Raw genomic sequence first — 17410 nt, 5'->3', positions numbered from 1 at the left:
TAAGTCCAAATTCTCTATTAATGAAATGTCAAAGATAAAAGAAATTTTAAAAAGTGTTTGGTAACTATAATGAAAAAAATTTCAAAAAATAACTAGAACACTATTTCAATCCGTGATATTTTGAGTTTTTATTCACATTGCAACAACACTAAACTAACCAGATCTCTTGGTTTTATATTTAATTTAATTTCATAGTTTTATGATTCATAAATAAAGCATTATTTTGTTTTTTTAGTTTAGGTTTGATTTTTATAAAATTAATTAAAAAATAGATTAGGATATCTGATGGATACCCACGAATGAAGAAAGTAATCTACTTAACCTGATTTAATCAGGATAAAGTTGAAAGCGGATAATGAATTTGAACATTTTAGAGTGGAAATTCATTAACTTCCCTCACTTACAATTAATTGACTAATTTAATTACGTTTGGAGATAAAGTATAATGACATATATGTATGATGCCCTTTTGAGTGTGGAAAAGTTACGACTTATGACAAAGTATTGCATTTAAAAACTCTTTCTTTCTCCCCTGGAAAAATAGGGTCTCTTTATTGAAATAGAGTCCTGACGTGGCTCAAATACACAATATAATTTTATTTATAATTATTAAATATATGCAATATCATTATTTTTAAAATAAAAAAAAAGTTAAGAGTTTTATTATTGAAAAACTCTATTATAACCCAAGAACTATATCAAGTTTGGATTTTAGCCTGTCTATTAAATTGCATGTGATTATTATCAAGTCACATTTGATAGAAAATAGACTACGTTACAAAAATCTGAATTTAATTAGCATTTGAATTTTATTGAGGTTTGTGTTAAATGTTTTTTTTTTCTGAGACTTAAGAAGCTTTGGATGACTAGAGCTGGAAGTATATTTTTATGATTTATTTTTCTCAATAATTATTTTTACATTATTGGTAGTGGAGGCATAGGTTTTATTTTACATTATTCTTGGCCTTCATCCTTTCCTAAGCTTCCTATGTAAGATGTCATGTATATAGTTTGTTTGTTCGTTCGTTCATTTCAACTATGCTTTACATATGATTATTGATTTATATTAGAAAACAAAATTGATAGAAAAATTCATTTTCAAATGCATCAAAAACAAAAGAGAATAATTTTTTAATTAAAAAAACCAATTAAGGATTTTTTTGTATCAAGAAATATAAAGATTTTATTAAAAAGATAAAACACAAAATACATTTAATAACAAACTCACAAAAAAAATTATTAAACCATGGATAAAACTAGAATACAAACAAAAACAAAAAAAGGAGATTAAAAAAAAAAAGCAAGAGGAGAGTTGTAGAAGCACGTGATAATGCGAATACCACTTCAGCAGACCTACGTCATAATGTCTTCGTCATCACCCGACGCCAGCCAAGTCTTGAAGTCGTCGTTGAATTATTAGAACAATAATTTCCTAGGCCGGGCGTGTAGGTAATTTAAAGGAGCCTTAGCCTGGAAGTTCCATTACATAGCAACTGGGATTGGCAATTGTTCTAGCCTTTTGAGTAGTTCATCACATAGCTAACTATGGCCACCGAAGACGTTTCCCTCGACCTTTCAACGCTTCTTTCTTCAGAAGAGAGGGACTTTCTCATCCGCAACAATGGTGATCAGGTACTGCTTTTAGCATATGAGTTCCTCGATCTGATCTTATTCAAGTCTACTTCTTCTTGCCTTATTATAAGTTGACGTCTTTTTTTATATGAACTTGTAGGTTTTTCTAGTAATTAAGATGAATATCATGTTTAAATTAGACTGCAAGCCTTGCTGAAGAACAAATTTATGACCAATTTCTGAAGCTTTTATGATTAAGAAAAGGCTCTTTTTTTTGTTGCTTCTCTCACTGGCAAGAGAAAGAAACCATGAATAAGATTTTGATTCGTCAAGGGCTGATGTTTTTTTCTGATCTTAATTTTTAGGTCAAGGTCAGCGATTTGGTTGGGAAGATTGTGGGATTCTATTTCTCTGGTTCGTGGTGCGGCCCATGCCGTAATTTCACTCCATTGTTGGTAGAAGTCTATGAACACCTATCATCCAAAGGGGGCTTTGAGGTGGTCTTCATTTCTTCTGATGGAGACGATGAATCCTTCAACACGTACTTCTCCGAAATGCCATGGCTTGCTATTCCCTTCTCTGAAACCGAGACCCGCCAACGTCTTAAGGAATTGTTCAAAGTAAGAGGGATCCCTAGACTTGTCATTTTTGATACTAATGGTAAGGTTTCCTGCGATAATGGAGTCAGCACTGTCAAGGAACATGGCGTGGATGGGTATCCGTTCAACCTTGATAGACTGAATTTCCTTAAAGAGCAAGAAGAGAATGCTAAGAAGAATCAAACCATAAGCTCTATCTTGGTTTCAAGCTCACGTGATTATGTGATTTCAAATGATGGAAAAAAGGTAGATGCTTCATTCAATTAGCTAGTTTTGAAATTGAATTGATGATGCCATAATTCACATTTTTGCTATCTGTAATGGCAGATCCCTGTGTTGGACCTTGAAGGAAAATTGGTTGGCTTGTATTTTTCAGTCCATGCTCATAGGATGTGCGGTGAATTCACTCCTAAACTAGTGGAATTGTATAAGACGCTCAAGGAAAAAGGAGAGAACTTTGAAGTAGTCCTAGTATCTCTAGACGACGAAGAAGAAGACTTCAAAGAGAGTTTTGAGACAATGCCTTGGTTGGCATTGCCATTGAAGGACAAGAGCTGCGAGAAGCTAGTGCGGTATTTTGAACTTAGAACCATTCCTAATCTTGTTATAATTGGCCAAGATGGGAAGACTTTGAACCCAAATGTAGCTGAACTAATCGAAGAACATGGTATCGAAGCCTACCCATTTACACCAGAAAAGCTTGACGAGCTAGCTGCAATTGAAAGGGCAAAACTGGAATCGCAGACGCTTGAGTCAGTTTTGGTTAATGGGGAAAATGATTTTGTGATTGGCAAAAGTGGCTCCAAGGTAATTTTTTTTGTTCTATGCTAACCTCGCATGTTGTTATTGCATTACTTTCAATAACTTTCTTATTATCACGAATTGAATTCATTAGCAAAGGTTTTTTTTATCATTCAAATGGTTTACTCTTTGATTAGGTCCCAGTGTCCGATCTAGTTGGAAAGAACATTCTTCTTTACTTCTCAGCTCAATGGTGCCCTCCTTGTCGTGCCTTTTTACCCAAGCTAATTGAAGCATACCACGCAATTAAAGCAAAAGACAATGCATTTGAGGTGATCTTCATCTCAAGTGACAGCGATCAAACCACCTTTGACGAGTTCTATTCAGAAATGCCTTGGTTAGCCCTTCCATTTGGTGATGGAAGGAAACAAATCCTGAGTCGGAAATTCAAAATTCAAGGCATTCCTGCAGCTGTAGCGATTGGCCCAAGTGGCCGGACCATTACCAAGGAAGCTCGGATGCACTTGACAGCTTACGGGGCAGATGCTTTTCCATTTACCGAGGAACATCTAAAGCAATTGGAGGAGGAGCTTGAGGAAAAGGCAAAGGGGTGGCCAGAGAAAGTGAAACACGAACTTCATACTGAGCATGAGCTGATACGTACTAAACGCAAAACATATATTTGCGATGGCTGTGGGGAAACTGGAAATAGGTGGTCTTTCCATTGCAAACAATGTGACTTTGATCTTCACCCTAAGTGTGCTTTGAAGGAAGATGAAGATACTGGAACTGAAAAGGGAAAGGAAGGATGGAACTGCGATGGAGATGCGTGCCGCAGAGCTTAAGCAGGCAAGCGCTGCTTGTGTCGGGTTTTATGGGCTTTCTGCTGTAGTAAGTATGCAATGGAAGATGTTTGTTGCATGTGTGTGAATATAGTGGGGATGTCTCTCCTGTTGTCGTTATGTATCTAAGAAGTGTGAGGCTGAAAGGGTTTTCATGTCCTGTATTTGGATACGAAAAATAAATAAACAGCTCTGTGTGTTTTTGTGAATCCATTTGAAACTTGGGAATCCATGGTTGATGGTTGTTCTCATAGCTCAATCACTTGATATGAGGGTTTTGTCATTCCTAAAGGAAAATGCTATGCATGATGCCATTGTGCCGCTCTCTTTGTTTCTATTTGGCTGGATGAAGAACCAGCTTCACCTCTGGAGCAAATATTCCTGTAATTGTAATGCTGATTAAATACAAAAACTGGGCTGATTGTGACTTAACGAACATTATACAATGAAACCATTGTAACTCCACCGTAAAAGAAACAAGAATTTCCAATCCAAGCAACCGTTATGGCACCGTTTCGGAACGCGAATAAATTGTGTTTCTAGAAATTTCTATTTTTTTATTAAAAATTAATTTTTTTATGTGTTTTGTATCGTTTTGATGCGCTAATTTTAAAAATAATTTTTAAAAAATAAAAAATATATTATTTTGATATATTTCAACACAAAAAAATATTTTTAAAAATAACTACAACCACACTTTAATAGAAAACAGGAAAAGTTAGCAAAGCCAACAACTACATCAAGACCACTAACTCCTTCCCCTCGCAGAACAGGAAAGGATTTCCATAAATTTAATGCTTTTCTATTTGCTTAATTCTCGTGACACCATATTATTTGATTTCTAAAGTATAACATTCCATCAATCAATGAAACTAACTTCTCCGGTAGCAACTAGCAACCCTTCTTCTCTTGATACTGTGAATCTAGTACAAGGTATGTAAAAATACTTTAAAATAATATTTTATTATTATTTAAAATTTATTTTGATATTAACTTATTGAAATAATCTAAAAATAAAAAATTAATTTTAAATAAAATAAAAAATTAATTTTTAACAAATCTTTATTTGTACCCACTCTCAAACAACATATAGCTAGGTGAATATATGGGGCTTATAAAAATATAATTACAATTGTTTTTGAAAATATTTTTATCTTGTAAATATAATAAAACAATTTTTTTATTTTTAAAAAATTATTTTTAATATTAACACATCAAATCAATTCTATAAACACTAAAATAAATTAATTTAAAATAAAAAAATAATTTTTTTAAAAAATATTTTAAAAACATAAAAATATCTATACTAATAATTTATTCTTGAAGAGCCAGTGACGCGTCGAGGAAACTACAAAGACGACATCGATATTATGTATGCTAATAATTTATTCTTGAAGAGCCAGTGACTCAGGAAACTACAACGACGACATCGATATTATCTAGACCAACCACTCAATGGTCCCAGTGAAGAGTAGCGGCTAGTAGGCTTGCGCTCCGGCACATGTCAACTTAATTTTATTTTTTTTAATTTTAAAAAAGAACATTATATATTTTCAATAAATTTTCTAATAAAAATAATAATTATGAACTCCATATATTTATCTAGTAAAATTGATTGAAAATTATATGCAAATAAATGTTAAAAAATCATTAACATTAACTAAAAAATAATTTAGGAAGCTAATAAATATATATATATATATATATATATATATTAAAATATCTTATTTTAAATCATTGATAACTCTTTAGTTTTTTTTATTTGATTATATGGCAATAATGTTTTTAGAAGAAGAGAAACAATTTAAATTCAATTGAAACAAAACATAAGAACAACATACTATTTGCGTGTTATTATGTGAAATTTATTGGTGATGTTTTTCTAATATTAAGATGATAATATTTTGAATTGACTTGGTTCAACCCATATTAAACCTAGCTTGGTTTAATAAATCTATTTTTTAAGCTTATTTTTCATTTAATTATATCATAATAAAAATAATTACTCGTCGGAATAAATTAAAAAAAATCACGATAGGTTGTATAAAGAAAAGTAAAAATTGAATGATATTTAATAAAATAATATCCCAAATATGTTCTTAATTAATTTAAGCTAATATATTTTTAAATGATTAGTTGTAATGAAATATAATTAAAATTTAAGGAAAATATCCAAAAGATAAAAATAAAGACTAAAAACAGGTAAAGCTTGTGGGCTTGGGTGGCTCGGCAAGCCCGCATGTTTAACCATCTTATTGTTTTCTTTGCTAAAGGATTTACATCTTACTAATTCAGCACGTTGTAACATGGTTGATGAATATAGCTTCCAAATGTAGCCTTTAACTTTCCTTTGTCAATATCAGGACTGGTTATGGCATAGATCAATTTTTATGGCTTATATTGTCTTTTCTTATGCAGATGTGATTCACGTGGACAAGTTGTTTCAAAGGAGAAAACCATATTGACTCATTAATTGCGAATATTGGAAACTAGGGAGCTAATTGCTGTGATAATTCATGGGCGATCATGTAAGCAATGTTATAGCAAGCTTGCCGATTTGGATTTATAATAATGCATCAAAGTGCTAGATCTTTGCGAGTTTTAGGAAATGGGGATTTTTTTTTTCATATGTAGATTTGAATAAACGCAAGTCTAATTGCCCTAAGATTTCTTCATGCATGATAGCTAAAGTTGCATTGGTGCGTATGTTTGGCAGTGTGGTTGCGGTTGCTTTTCAAATAACTTTTCGTACCGAAATGCATGTCAATGATATTTTTTTATTTTTTAAAAATTATTTTTAACATCAGTACATCAAAACGATCCAAAACATATAAAACATATTAAATTTTAGCAAAAAAAAAATTAAAACGGTTTCTAAAATTAAGAGTATGGAGCTTTGACTTGTTAATTTCAACATTTTAAGTAATTGTTACCAAATCATATCCTCATTTCCTTAAAATCAAGATTTTCTTTTAGAATAATATTCAATGTGTTTTGTAGCCTTGGATATTTACTGAAATCGAAGACCAGAGGCATTGTGGAAAGTCTTGCATCTTTTGAGTTTACCAATTGCTAGTTTACTGTAATGCATTGTCTATTAATCTTATTATGTTCTAACTTTTAAATGACTAAATACACACACACAAAAATACCAACCTCTTACTTTATTTATTGCATGAAAAATGTTCCTGGAAATTACTCTATGAGATCTTTCTTTTATGATTTCATTTAGCATCGGGGATTTCACATGTATATATCTATGGAGTTTTAGTTTGAAAAACTCAGTAGTTATGCATTGTTTTGTTGACTTGTCAACATAACATACATAACTTTTTAATAGATTTATTTTCAAAATTATGAAGATGAAAGATCAAAATTTCTTAGTCTTGTTATCTATTAAGTCATTAACAACAAGTTTGACATCAAGTCATGTCAGGGATATTGATTGTGCGAAAAATTGACAAAATAATGGTATGAAATTTGAGATAACTGCTTATGCTATGTTTGTAAGGGTGATAAGTGCAAAATATACATATGTTTTTATTCCATTTGCACTATGCTTTTTAATGTATTTTGAACTTATTTGAGTTGATTGGAAGTTATTTTTATGAGTTTGACATGCAGAAGAGACTTCGTGAATTAATCGTTAAAACATAAGAAATTTTGCATTTTATGTTTTAGACCTAGCTTCTTGTGACAAGTTTTTTGTCAAGTTAGAGTTCTAAAATGAGAAGGTGGGCTATTCTAAGTTGAAGTACACGTGTCAAGCTTTCCAGGAAAGTATTATGGGCAAAATTCCGATCTCATTTGGACCTCGAATCAGACCTGCAAACTCGGGCCAGAGTTCTTCTCGCAGCAGGATTCTCTGCTTTTACACTAGAGATTCAAACGGGAATATCTTGAGTTTTTGATATCGAAAGTAGGTGATTCAAAAACCAAAATTCATCTACACATCCAGGATTACAACTTTCATGAAGGACTTAAAGTTAGATAAAATCGTTTTGAAGGACAGAATATGGACACAATCTGGTTGGTCAAAATGGGTCCCCTGATCTGATTTGGAAACTAATGGTGCCGAGTATCCCAATAAGGCTGAGAGTCTGACATAAAAAAGATGGGTCTTAGGACCCAAGAAAGGTGCAGATCAAGCCTTTAACATGTCATGAATGAAAGAATATAGTTGGAATGGTCGGATATTACAAGAAACCAAGTCAGAATCGAAGTCTAAATTACAACAGAGTTGGTATTACAATAAAATTATGATAGCAGCAGAAGCAGATTTCAAGATAAATTCTGAGAGATTTATCCAACCTTAAAGACCAGATAAAGAAGGAACGAATTTAATATCATGAAGACTCCTAATTAGTTTAAGAATCCTGAAGATTTCGGTAGCATATGGGGAGGATAAAGAAAGCAGAACACAGCTGAAACAAGAGTCGAAAAACATTCCTTTCTTCTCTGCTTTTGTCAATTTTTCAGCAACTATGAACTAAACTCCTGAATTAGGTTCAAGAGGGATACACACCATCTCCATTAACATGTTGTGAGAAGTAACATTATCATTGTAATTCTATCATATTCAAGTATTCATTTTTTCTTGTTCAAAATTATGTTATTGATTGTTATTCAAGCTTATTGAATTGTTTTGAGATGGCATGTATGCTTTCTAGTTTTTTTCAATCTGTAATTGTTGTTAGGAACTAGAGTAAGAAGCAAAAGAATTATTTTGATTGCTGTAACTCTCATCTTAATTTATTAGAGAAGAATAAACTAAGTTAAAATTGTCAATCTTTTGAATGTTTGCTTAGAATAAATGCATAGATTTTATTTCTAAGACTACTACCGAGTAAATGAAAATTGCTTTCAATATTACATTCCTTTGATGGTAAGAAATTAATTAAAGAGCTTTTTCTAATTAATGTACTTATAATCTCATCGATTTTCCTCAGCTTTAAGGGATATCGAGTTTATTTGTTTGATGCGAAAGAATATTTATTTTACTTCGATGATCAACAGATTTATAGGAATGAATGTGTGGACCCTTGAACTGATTTAACGACATCAATTTATTATTTTCAGAATTATTGTTTCTTGAATTTTTCATCCAAATCTCTCATTCTTTCTCATTTCAGTATATTGTAGGAAGATTAAACAAAATTTTCCTTGAGTTTGACCTGGTTTTCACGATCATACTATAAATTTATTTTGTTTGTGATAATTAAGTCAGAATTATATTTTGGTGGTTTCGACGACCGACGAGAGGGTTTTTTGCAATGAGATGGTTAAGAGTTTAATGGAAGATTTTATTGTCATTTTCTTTATAGAGAGTGGTTTTCCATATTTCATTTATTTTTCTTCTTATCAATTTGGATGAATTGAAAAATTGTTGTTGAGACTTATCAAGCAATACTACATGATCTAATACATGTGCCAATTGGATCTATTAAAAAGTTAGGAGTTAGGAGCTAAGAAGGTTAAAAAGGCATTTAATGGTTAATTTAAGATATTTGGGTCTTATTTATTACAAGACTTATGGATTCAATTTTTTTTCCTACTCACACGTGAATTGAGCTTGTTTTTCTAATATATAGTTTTATGTTAATAGATATAACTTTTGATTTGATTATTGAATTGAGTAAAAAATTTCATATAAAGTTAAAATATAATATCAATTAGATATTGAGAAGGCATTACGAAAAAAACCATAAGCTATTATGCTTACCTAATTGAATTAAGATATTTTTTTTATTTTATTTAGAATTTTTTTGTTATTTTTTCAAAATTACTTAGAATTTATTTTGTATTTAATTTTTTTTAATAATTTGAGATGGATTGATTATTAAAAATATTATTGTGCGGGTGAGAGTTGAAATTTTTAAAAAAACTTAATAAAAATCAATTGTGCTTTTGATTGCGGAAAAGTCACAACTCAGAAGATACCGTTAATTGCCAAATGATAGTTATTGTATTTAAAAATTCTATTTTCCTCCCCTCTAAAAACAGGGTCTCTCTATTTGGCCATTGCCCTTTCCTAGGCTTCACGTGCAAGATCCCACGTATAAAAGTTAATTGTTCGTTCATTTAAACTAGGCTTCACGGTTTTAGCTCGATTTTTCTTCTCTAATAAATTAAGATGAGAGTTGCAGCAATCAAATTAATTCTTTTGCTTCAAATCATTTGTAACATAAATACAGAATCACAGAAAACTAATCTCTTCAATCTTGTAAAACTTTGACTCTTCACAGAAAACTTGGTCTTTGAGGGGAGATTTCCGGTTCTCAAGAGGGATAAGAGAATAGAGAATAAATTAGGGTCTCGATTGATGAAATAGGGAACAAGTTGATTCAGCTTGGAGAGTTAGGAAAAGAGGGATTTCAGATCTGCTTGAGTTAGGGTTTAGTCTGTTGTTTGAAAAATTCACCCACCAATTGTGACTATGTTTGATTGTGTTTTTGGGTTAATCTTGAGTTTGTGGAGACTAAGGTTGCTGCTTTGAGATGACATAATAGTTGTGGTTGTGAAGGTAGGCATTGCTCTTGTATTTCGTAATCTCTTCTACGCCTTTGAGAAGGAACTTTGAATCCCAAAATTGAGAAGGTGATGGTGGGCTTGTGGTGGCTGTGGAGGTGGCGGGAAGGTGGTTTGTAAAGAGCGGGGTAGGGATTTGTGTGTACTGTGTTGTGAGGGTGATTGTGCTAATTATATAAGGGCAATCAATGTTTGGTTTTGGATCTGGTCAAACATGAGTGGCAAGCAGGGTTATTCTCTAGAAACTTTTCTTTTTTTCAATGATGCTTATTATTATTATTAGTCCAAGGGCAAGCAAGAAATTCTTTTTTTTTTTATTAACCCGAGTCAACCCATCTGACCCGTGACCCAATTATTATACTGGGTCGACCACCAGGTCGGGTTTAAAAACTATGATACAAACGGAAAAAAAAAAGATTACAAAATGGAATATGTTTTTCATTTTTTTAAAAAAAAACAAGAGATTTATATAAGCATCTAATATACATCATAATATCTTTGTCATCACCTGACACCAGCCAAGTCTTGAAGTATAGTTGACTAATTATAAAAAAAATACTAAAAAAAAAGGCAAATTCATTATGGCTATAGAGTCATATTACTATCCATTACAATAGTGAAATAATGTCTATAGCCTTAAAAAAAATTATTTACCTTTGATTCAGAGGTATTTTGGTAATTTCACACAGAATATTAATTATTAGAGGTTTGTTTGAGGGCATTTTTATATTTTTAATATTTAATGAAAAATAAAATAAAAAAAATACCTCTAGGAGTAAAAAAAATCAATAGTTTCATATAGGAGTATATAGGTATTTTTTATTTTTAATACATAGTGAAATTACACATGTACCCTTGGATCTAAAAAAATTAATTCATTGGGATCAAGGGTATTAGGGTCTTTTACTCTTGTTTTTTTTTTTGTTAATTGTTGATTTGGTTGAGGATAGTAATGCAATTTAACATTTAAATAATATTTTTTTATTTTAAAAAAGTTGTTGCTACGTGCACAACACGAGCCATCACATGGGAGCTGTTGTGTAATTTGGACGGTGCATGCAGCGACTCCCAATGATAAAAATTGTCCTTCTGCTGTGTAATTTGATGTCTCACTATCTCCTCTTTTATAATAGGTGGCTTGTGTAGTTAAAATATATTTGGTTTATTGCTAGTGATCCTTTTTTTTTCCTTTTGTTTTTTTTCCTGCCCCCCGAAAAGCACTATGGACCTCATTGTTATTGGTATTTCAAATTCAGTTCTTTTAGTTTTGATTTTGGTATTTTGATCATTTTTCCTTTTGGGAAAGTTTTTTTTTCAATTTAACCCTTGATTTTTAATTTGTATATATTCGGTCTTCTTTTCTTTTAATTTTTAATTTTTTTTCTTTGTTTTTTTATCAAAGTTTTTATTACTTTCAGTTTTATTCTTCAAATCAAGTTTATAATTTTTTATTTTGCCAATGATAATAATAATGATTTCAATTTGGTCCATATTCTTTTAATTTCTTATTGTTTTTCCTAGTCTTTTTATAAAAAAATTTATAGTTTTCAATTCTATTCAAATCAAGTTTAAGGTTTTTTCTTTTTCAATAATGGTGGTGGTGGTGGTTGTGGACTTGTGGTGGTGATGGTGGTGATAAAAATAAAAATAATAATAGTAATGTTAGTTATAAAAATAGTGATGATAGTAGTAGTAATAAAAATAATAATGAAAATAACAATATTATTTATGATGATGATATTAATAGGTGTGATAATATTATTGATGATGATAAATTTTTTGATAATAATAATAAGAGTAACAATAACAGCAATAAAAATAAAAATAATAGTTTATTATGATGGTAATAATGGTGATAATAATAATTTTTATCACAGTGACTGCGGTTGCGTTTTATTTAAAACGTAATTGTAGTTGTTTGATTAAAAAAAAAAGATATACTGTTTACTGGATCCTATTTCTTTTTTGTGTTGGAAACGCAGTATTTAAAAAGCAAGAATTCCTTACTTTTTTTGCACTATTCATGTTAATTGCACTGTTCAATTAACATGAACAGTGCATAGTGATGCACTGTTCATGTGAACAGTGCAAGAAAAGTGCACTGTTCACTTAAAAATAGTGAACAGTGCAATTCTCTTGCATTGTTCACTTGCACTGTGTGGACACTTTTTTTTTAGTGTGTTAATTTTTTTAACATTTTTTTTAAAAAAAAACTAGTTTTATAAATAATAATATTTTATCTAATTTTATTACACGCTAAAAAATTATGGAAACTGTAGTTCTTGTCGGATGTATTTCGTACGTGATAGAAATGTAGATGGTTTAATGAATCAATAAAAAATATTTTATATAAAGTATGATTTATTTCATGATATAATAATAATAGTTAAATCTACAATATTTAAATTAAAAAACATCAATATTAATATATATTTTTTAAAATTATTTTATAACCTCAATTTCAAAAGCATTATTAACCAAACACATTAAACTACTTTTTGTTCAACCTCAATTTCAACCACAATTTTAACCAAACACCTATTTTATTAAACCAACCTTAACTAAAAATAATTTTTATAAAATAACTTTTTTAAAATCACAACCATAATAGCTACCGCAATACCAAACAGGTTCTTAGTATCTCTAGCCATCTTGTGTTTGGACCACCCTACGATGGGGGAGGACACTGCTGGGCTTTTACCCTACGGGAGAAGGACACTTCTGGCCCCCCCCTCCCCCATCACTATTGATAGGTGATGGGTTATAAGCAATAATTGTGCCAGTGGACTTGTGGACATGTCAATAGCATCATATTTGTTTCTTGAATTAAATTATAATTGAATCCTTACATTTTCAATAGACCAACATGTTAGTCCTTCTGTTTTTTAAAAACAAAAAAGTTACTCAATTGAGAAGCTTTGACCGTCAATCCGTTAATAAATACTTTTTTTTTTTACTAATACCTAAAATGATGGTTTAGCACTTTTACAATGTAAAACTAAAGGAAGAACTAATTTATAGTAAATGGAAATGATAACATGGAGGTAAAATATGGCTTCTTTTAAATAAAGGGAGTGAGCTACTAATTTCTTAGAAGTATAAGGATTATTTTATAATTTGATCAATTTGTTACGATGAATTTGAAGTGCCACACATGGTTTCTACACGGTGGTGTTGTGTTTGCTAATTAGTGATCATGATGTTTCATGATGTGATAAATAGATTAAAAATATGATGATTTTGTTTATAGTAAAATGGGGTGTTTAGGACTGCTTAAAATACTATTTGCTTAAATTTTAAAAAGATAATATATTTTTAAAGTATTTTAGATCGTTTTGATATATTGATATCAAAAATAAATTTTTTAAAATTAAAAAAAATATTTTTTAATATATTTCCAATAAAAACTATTTTAAAATACAATTTCTATCACATTTTTTAATATGCTCTTAATCAATTATCATTTTATAGTTCAATAGTATCCTTAATTGTTTTTTAGAATCTATTATTATATTTTTTGACAACGTATATGTACAGATAAAAAAAAAAATCATGATGGGTTGTGAAAAACAATTCATACTAATATTATAAGAATGATATTATAATTTTATTTGAAAATAAATTAAAGATTAAATGATATTTAATAAAATAATATTTCATATATAATTTTAATAATTTAAGTATTTACTAAAATAACATCCTTAATTTGTTTTTAAATAATTAATTTTAAGGAAATTAAATTAAAACTTAAGGATAAAGAAAAAGATAAAAAAAAAAAAAGAGGCTAAAAACAAGGCATGTTTGTTGGGCCAAGTGACTCAGCATGTCTGCGTTATTCAAAATAAAAGCTAAAAAAGCAAGAGGAGATTTCTAGAAGCACGTAATAATGCGAATTACCACTTCAGCGGACCTACGTCATAAAGTCTTCGTCATCACCCGACACCACGCCTTGAAGTTGTCGTTGACTAATTAGAATAATAATTTCCTAGGCCGGGCGAGCAGGTACTTTAAAGGAGCCTTAGCCTGGAAGTTCCATTACACAGCAACTGGGATTGGCAATTGTTCTAGCCTTTTGAGTAGTTCATCACATAGCTAGCTATGGCCACCGAAGACGTTTCTCTCGACCTTTCAAAGCTTCTTTCTTCAGAAGAGAGGGACTTTCTCATCCGCAACAATGGTGATCAGGTACTGCTTTTAGCATATGAGTTTCTCTGATCTTATTCAATTCTACTTCTTCTTGTCTTATTATAAGTTGACGTCTTTTTTTATATGAACTTGTAGGTTTTTCTAGTAATTAAGATGCATATCATGTTTAAATTAGACTGCAAAGCCTTGCTGAAGAACAAATTTATGACCAATTTCTGAAGCTTTTATGATTAAGAAAAAGCTCTTTTTTTTTGTTGCATCTCTCACTGGCAAGAGAAAGAAACCATGAATAAGATTTTGATTCGTTAAGGGCTGATTTTTTTTCTGATAATTTTCGAAATTAATTTTTAGGTTAAGGTCAGCAATTTGGTTGGGAAGATTGTGGGATTCTACTTCTCTGGTTCGTGGTGCGGGCCGTGCCGTAATTTCACTCCGTTGTTGGTAGAAGTCTATGAACAGCTATCATCCAAAGGGGACTTTGAGGTGGTCTTCATTTCTTCTGACAGAGATGATGAATCCTTCAACACGTACTTCTCCGAAATGCCATGGCTTGCTATTCCCTTCTCTGATACGGAGACCCGCAAACGTCTTAAGGAAGTGTTCAAAGTAAGAGGGATCCCTAATCTTGTCATTTTTGATACGAATGGCAAGGTTTCCTGCGATGATGGAGTCAGCACTGTCAAGGAACATGGCGTGGATGGGTATCCGTTCAACCTTGATAGACTGAATTTCCTGAAAGAGCAAGAAGAGAATGCTAAGAAGAATCAAACCATAAGCTCTATCTTGGTTTCAAGCTCACGTGATTATGTGATTTCAAATGATGGAAAAAAGGTAGATGGCTCATTCAATTAGCTAGTTTTGAAATTGAATTGATGATGCCATCATTCACTTTTTTGCTATTTTTAATGATGATGCCATAATTTACATTTTTGCTATCTGTAATGGCAGATCCCTGTGTTGGACCTTGAAGGAAAATTGGTTGGCTTGTATTTCTCAATCCATGCTCATAGGATGTGCCGTGAATTCACTCCTAAACTAGTGGAATTGTACAAGAGGCTCAAGGAAAAAGGAGAGAACTTTGAAGTAGTCCTAATATCTCTAGACTCTGAGGAAAAACACTTCAAAGAGAGTTTTGAGACAATGCCTTGGTTTGCATTGCCGTTTAAGGACAAGAGCTGCGAGAAGCTAGCGCGGTATTTTGAACTTAGAACCATTCCTAATCTTGTCATAATTGGCCAAGATGGGAAGACTTTGAACCCAAATGTAGCTGAACTCATCGAAGACCATGGAATTGAAGCCTACCCATTTACACCGGAAAAGCTTGAGGAGCTAGCTGAAATTGAAAAGGCAAAACTGGAATCGCAGACGCTTGAGTCAGTTTTGGTTAATGGGGAAAATGATTTTGTGATTGACAAAAGTGGATCCAAGGTAATTTTTTGTTCTGTGCTAACATCGCATGTTGTTATTGCATTACTTTCAATAACTTGCTTATTATCTCGAATTGAATTCATTAGCAAAGGTATTTTTATCATTCAAATGGTTTGCTCTTTGATTAGGTCCGAGTGTCTGATCTAGTTGGAAAGAACATTCTTCTTTACTTCTCAGCTCAATGGTGCCCTCCTTGTCGTGCCTTTTTACCCAAGCTAATTGAAGCATACCACACAATTAAAGCAAAAGACAATGCATTTGAGGTGATCTTCATCTCAAGCGACAGCGATCAATCCACCTTTGACGAGTTCTATTCAGAAATGCCTTGGTTAGCCCTTCCATTTGGTGACGAAAGGAAACAAATCCTGAGTCGGAAATTCAAAATTCAAGGCATTCCTGCAGCTGTAGCGATTGGCCCAAGTGGCCGGACCATTTCCAAGGAAGCTCGGATGCACTTGACAGCTTACGGGGCAGATGCTTTTCCATTTACCGAGGAACATCTAAAGCAATTGGAGGAGGAGCTTGAGGAAAAGGCAAAGGGGTGGCCAGAGAAAGTGAAACACGAACTTCATACTGAGCATGAGCTGATTCGTACTAAACGCAAAGCATATGTTTGCAATGGCTGTCGTGGAACAGGACATGGTTGGTCTTTCTATTGCAAACAATGTGACTTTGATCTTCACCCTAAGTGTGCTTTGAAGGAAGATGAAGATACTGGAAGTGAAAAGGGAAAGGAAGGAAGGATCTGCGATGGTGATGTGTGCCGCAGAGCTTAAGCGGGCAAGCGCACCTGGTATCTGGTTTTATGGGGTTTCTGCCGTAATAAGTTTGCGATGTAAGGTGTTTGTGGCATGTGTGTGAAGATAGTGGATGTCTTTCCTGCTATTGATATCTAATTAAGAGGCGTGTTGCTGAAGGATTTTCATGTCTTGTATTTCGATACCAAACATAAATAACCGGATTGGCTGTGTTTATGTGAATCCTGTGACCCATTTGAAACCTGGGAATCCATGGTTGATGGTTGTTCTCAAATTTCAATCACTTGTTATGAGGTTTTTGTCATTCCTAAAGGAAAATGCTTATCACTCCTGTCCAAAGAACGAAAATATCATCCATGTGATACATCCACGTTTCAAGCAAGCACACTGCGAAGAAATTCGGCGACAACAATGAAGCACGCTGCCAAGAAGTTTGAAGCCATTGAAAAAACCTTCGCTTCTATGGCCCATTAATTATGTTCAGCTTATTTACCTTTTCATGTTCAAATGCATGTTTCATGTTCTCGCAGTTTCTTTTTCATGGAATCTATTATTATAGTCTTTGACAGCGTATGTGCAAAGATAAGAAAGATCATGATGGGTTATGCCAAAAAAACCCTTACTAATATTATAAAAAAAATATTATAATTTTATTTAAAAACAAAGTAAAAATTAAATGGTATCTAATAAAATAATATCTCATGTATATTTTTAATAATTTAAGTATTTATTAAAATAACATCCTTAATGTGTTCTTAAATAATTAATTTTAATGAAATAAAATTAAAACTCAAGG

General features: G+C 31.8%; 3 protein-coding genes across 4 annotated transcripts in view; all 3 read left to right on the top strand.

Annotated features, from left to right (window-relative positions):
• The window catches only part of LOC7477025 (probable nucleoredoxin 1), a 41972-nt gene extending 25136 nt beyond the window's left edge, over nucleotides 1-16836 (top strand). The window contains exons 1-4 of one of the 2 annotated variants that reach the window (XM_002314501.4): nucleotides 14289-14467; nucleotides 14780-15259; nucleotides 15377-15856; nucleotides 15985-16836. In XM_002314501.4, coding sequence (XP_002314537.4) covers nucleotides 14381-14467; nucleotides 14780-15259; nucleotides 15377-15856; nucleotides 15985-16632 — 1695 coding nt within the window. In that variant the 5' untranslated portion in view covers nucleotides 14289-14380 and the 3' untranslated portion in view covers nucleotides 16633-16836. Of the gene's footprint in view, nucleotides 1-14288; nucleotides 14468-14779; nucleotides 15260-15376; nucleotides 15857-15984 lie in introns of those variants that run through there. The other variant, XM_052456042.1, reaches the window with a different exon arrangement.
• The window catches only part of LOC7477023 (probable nucleoredoxin 1), a 102231-nt gene that overhangs the window by 80423 nt on the left and 4398 nt on the right, over nucleotides 1-17410 (top strand). The gene's annotated exons all lie outside the window — the stretch shown is intronic.
• On the top strand, nucleotides 1450-3963 carry LOC18102440 (probable nucleoredoxin 1). The gene is made up of 4 exons (XM_006378230.3): nucleotides 1450-1632; nucleotides 1938-2417; nucleotides 2499-2978; nucleotides 3110-3963. Exons 1-4 carry the CDS (start codon nucleotides 1546-1548, stop codon nucleotides 3755-3757), a joined length of 1695 nt encoding a protein of 564 aa, XP_006378292.3. The 5' UTR covers nucleotides 1450-1545; the 3' UTR covers nucleotides 3758-3963.

This window comes from Populus trichocarpa, chromosome 10, assembly GCF_000002775.5.
Source record: "Populus trichocarpa isolate Nisqually-1 chromosome 10, P.trichocarpa_v4.1, whole genome shotgun sequence".
NCBI lineage: Eukaryota > Viridiplantae > Streptophyta > Magnoliopsida > Malpighiales > Salicaceae > Populus > Populus trichocarpa.
Note: the sequence above shows the minus strand (reverse complement) of the source record. Positions and strands in the feature narration are given on the sequence as shown.

Excerpts from the sequence above, each read along its gene's own strand:
- LOC18102440 (XM_006378230.3), top strand. The coding sequence starts at position 1,546 with ATGGCCACCGAAGACGTTTCCCTCGACCTTTCAACGCTTCTTTCTTCA. Across the intron at positions 2,418-2,498 it reads TTTCAAATGATGGAAAAAAG|ATCCCTGTGTTGGACCTTGA; the intron begins GTAGATGCTTCA and ends CTGTAATGGCAG. Across the intron at positions 2,979-3,109 it reads TTGGCAAAAGTGGCTCCAAG|GTCCCAGTGTCCGATCTAGT; the intron begins GTAATTTTTTTT and ends CTCTTTGATTAG.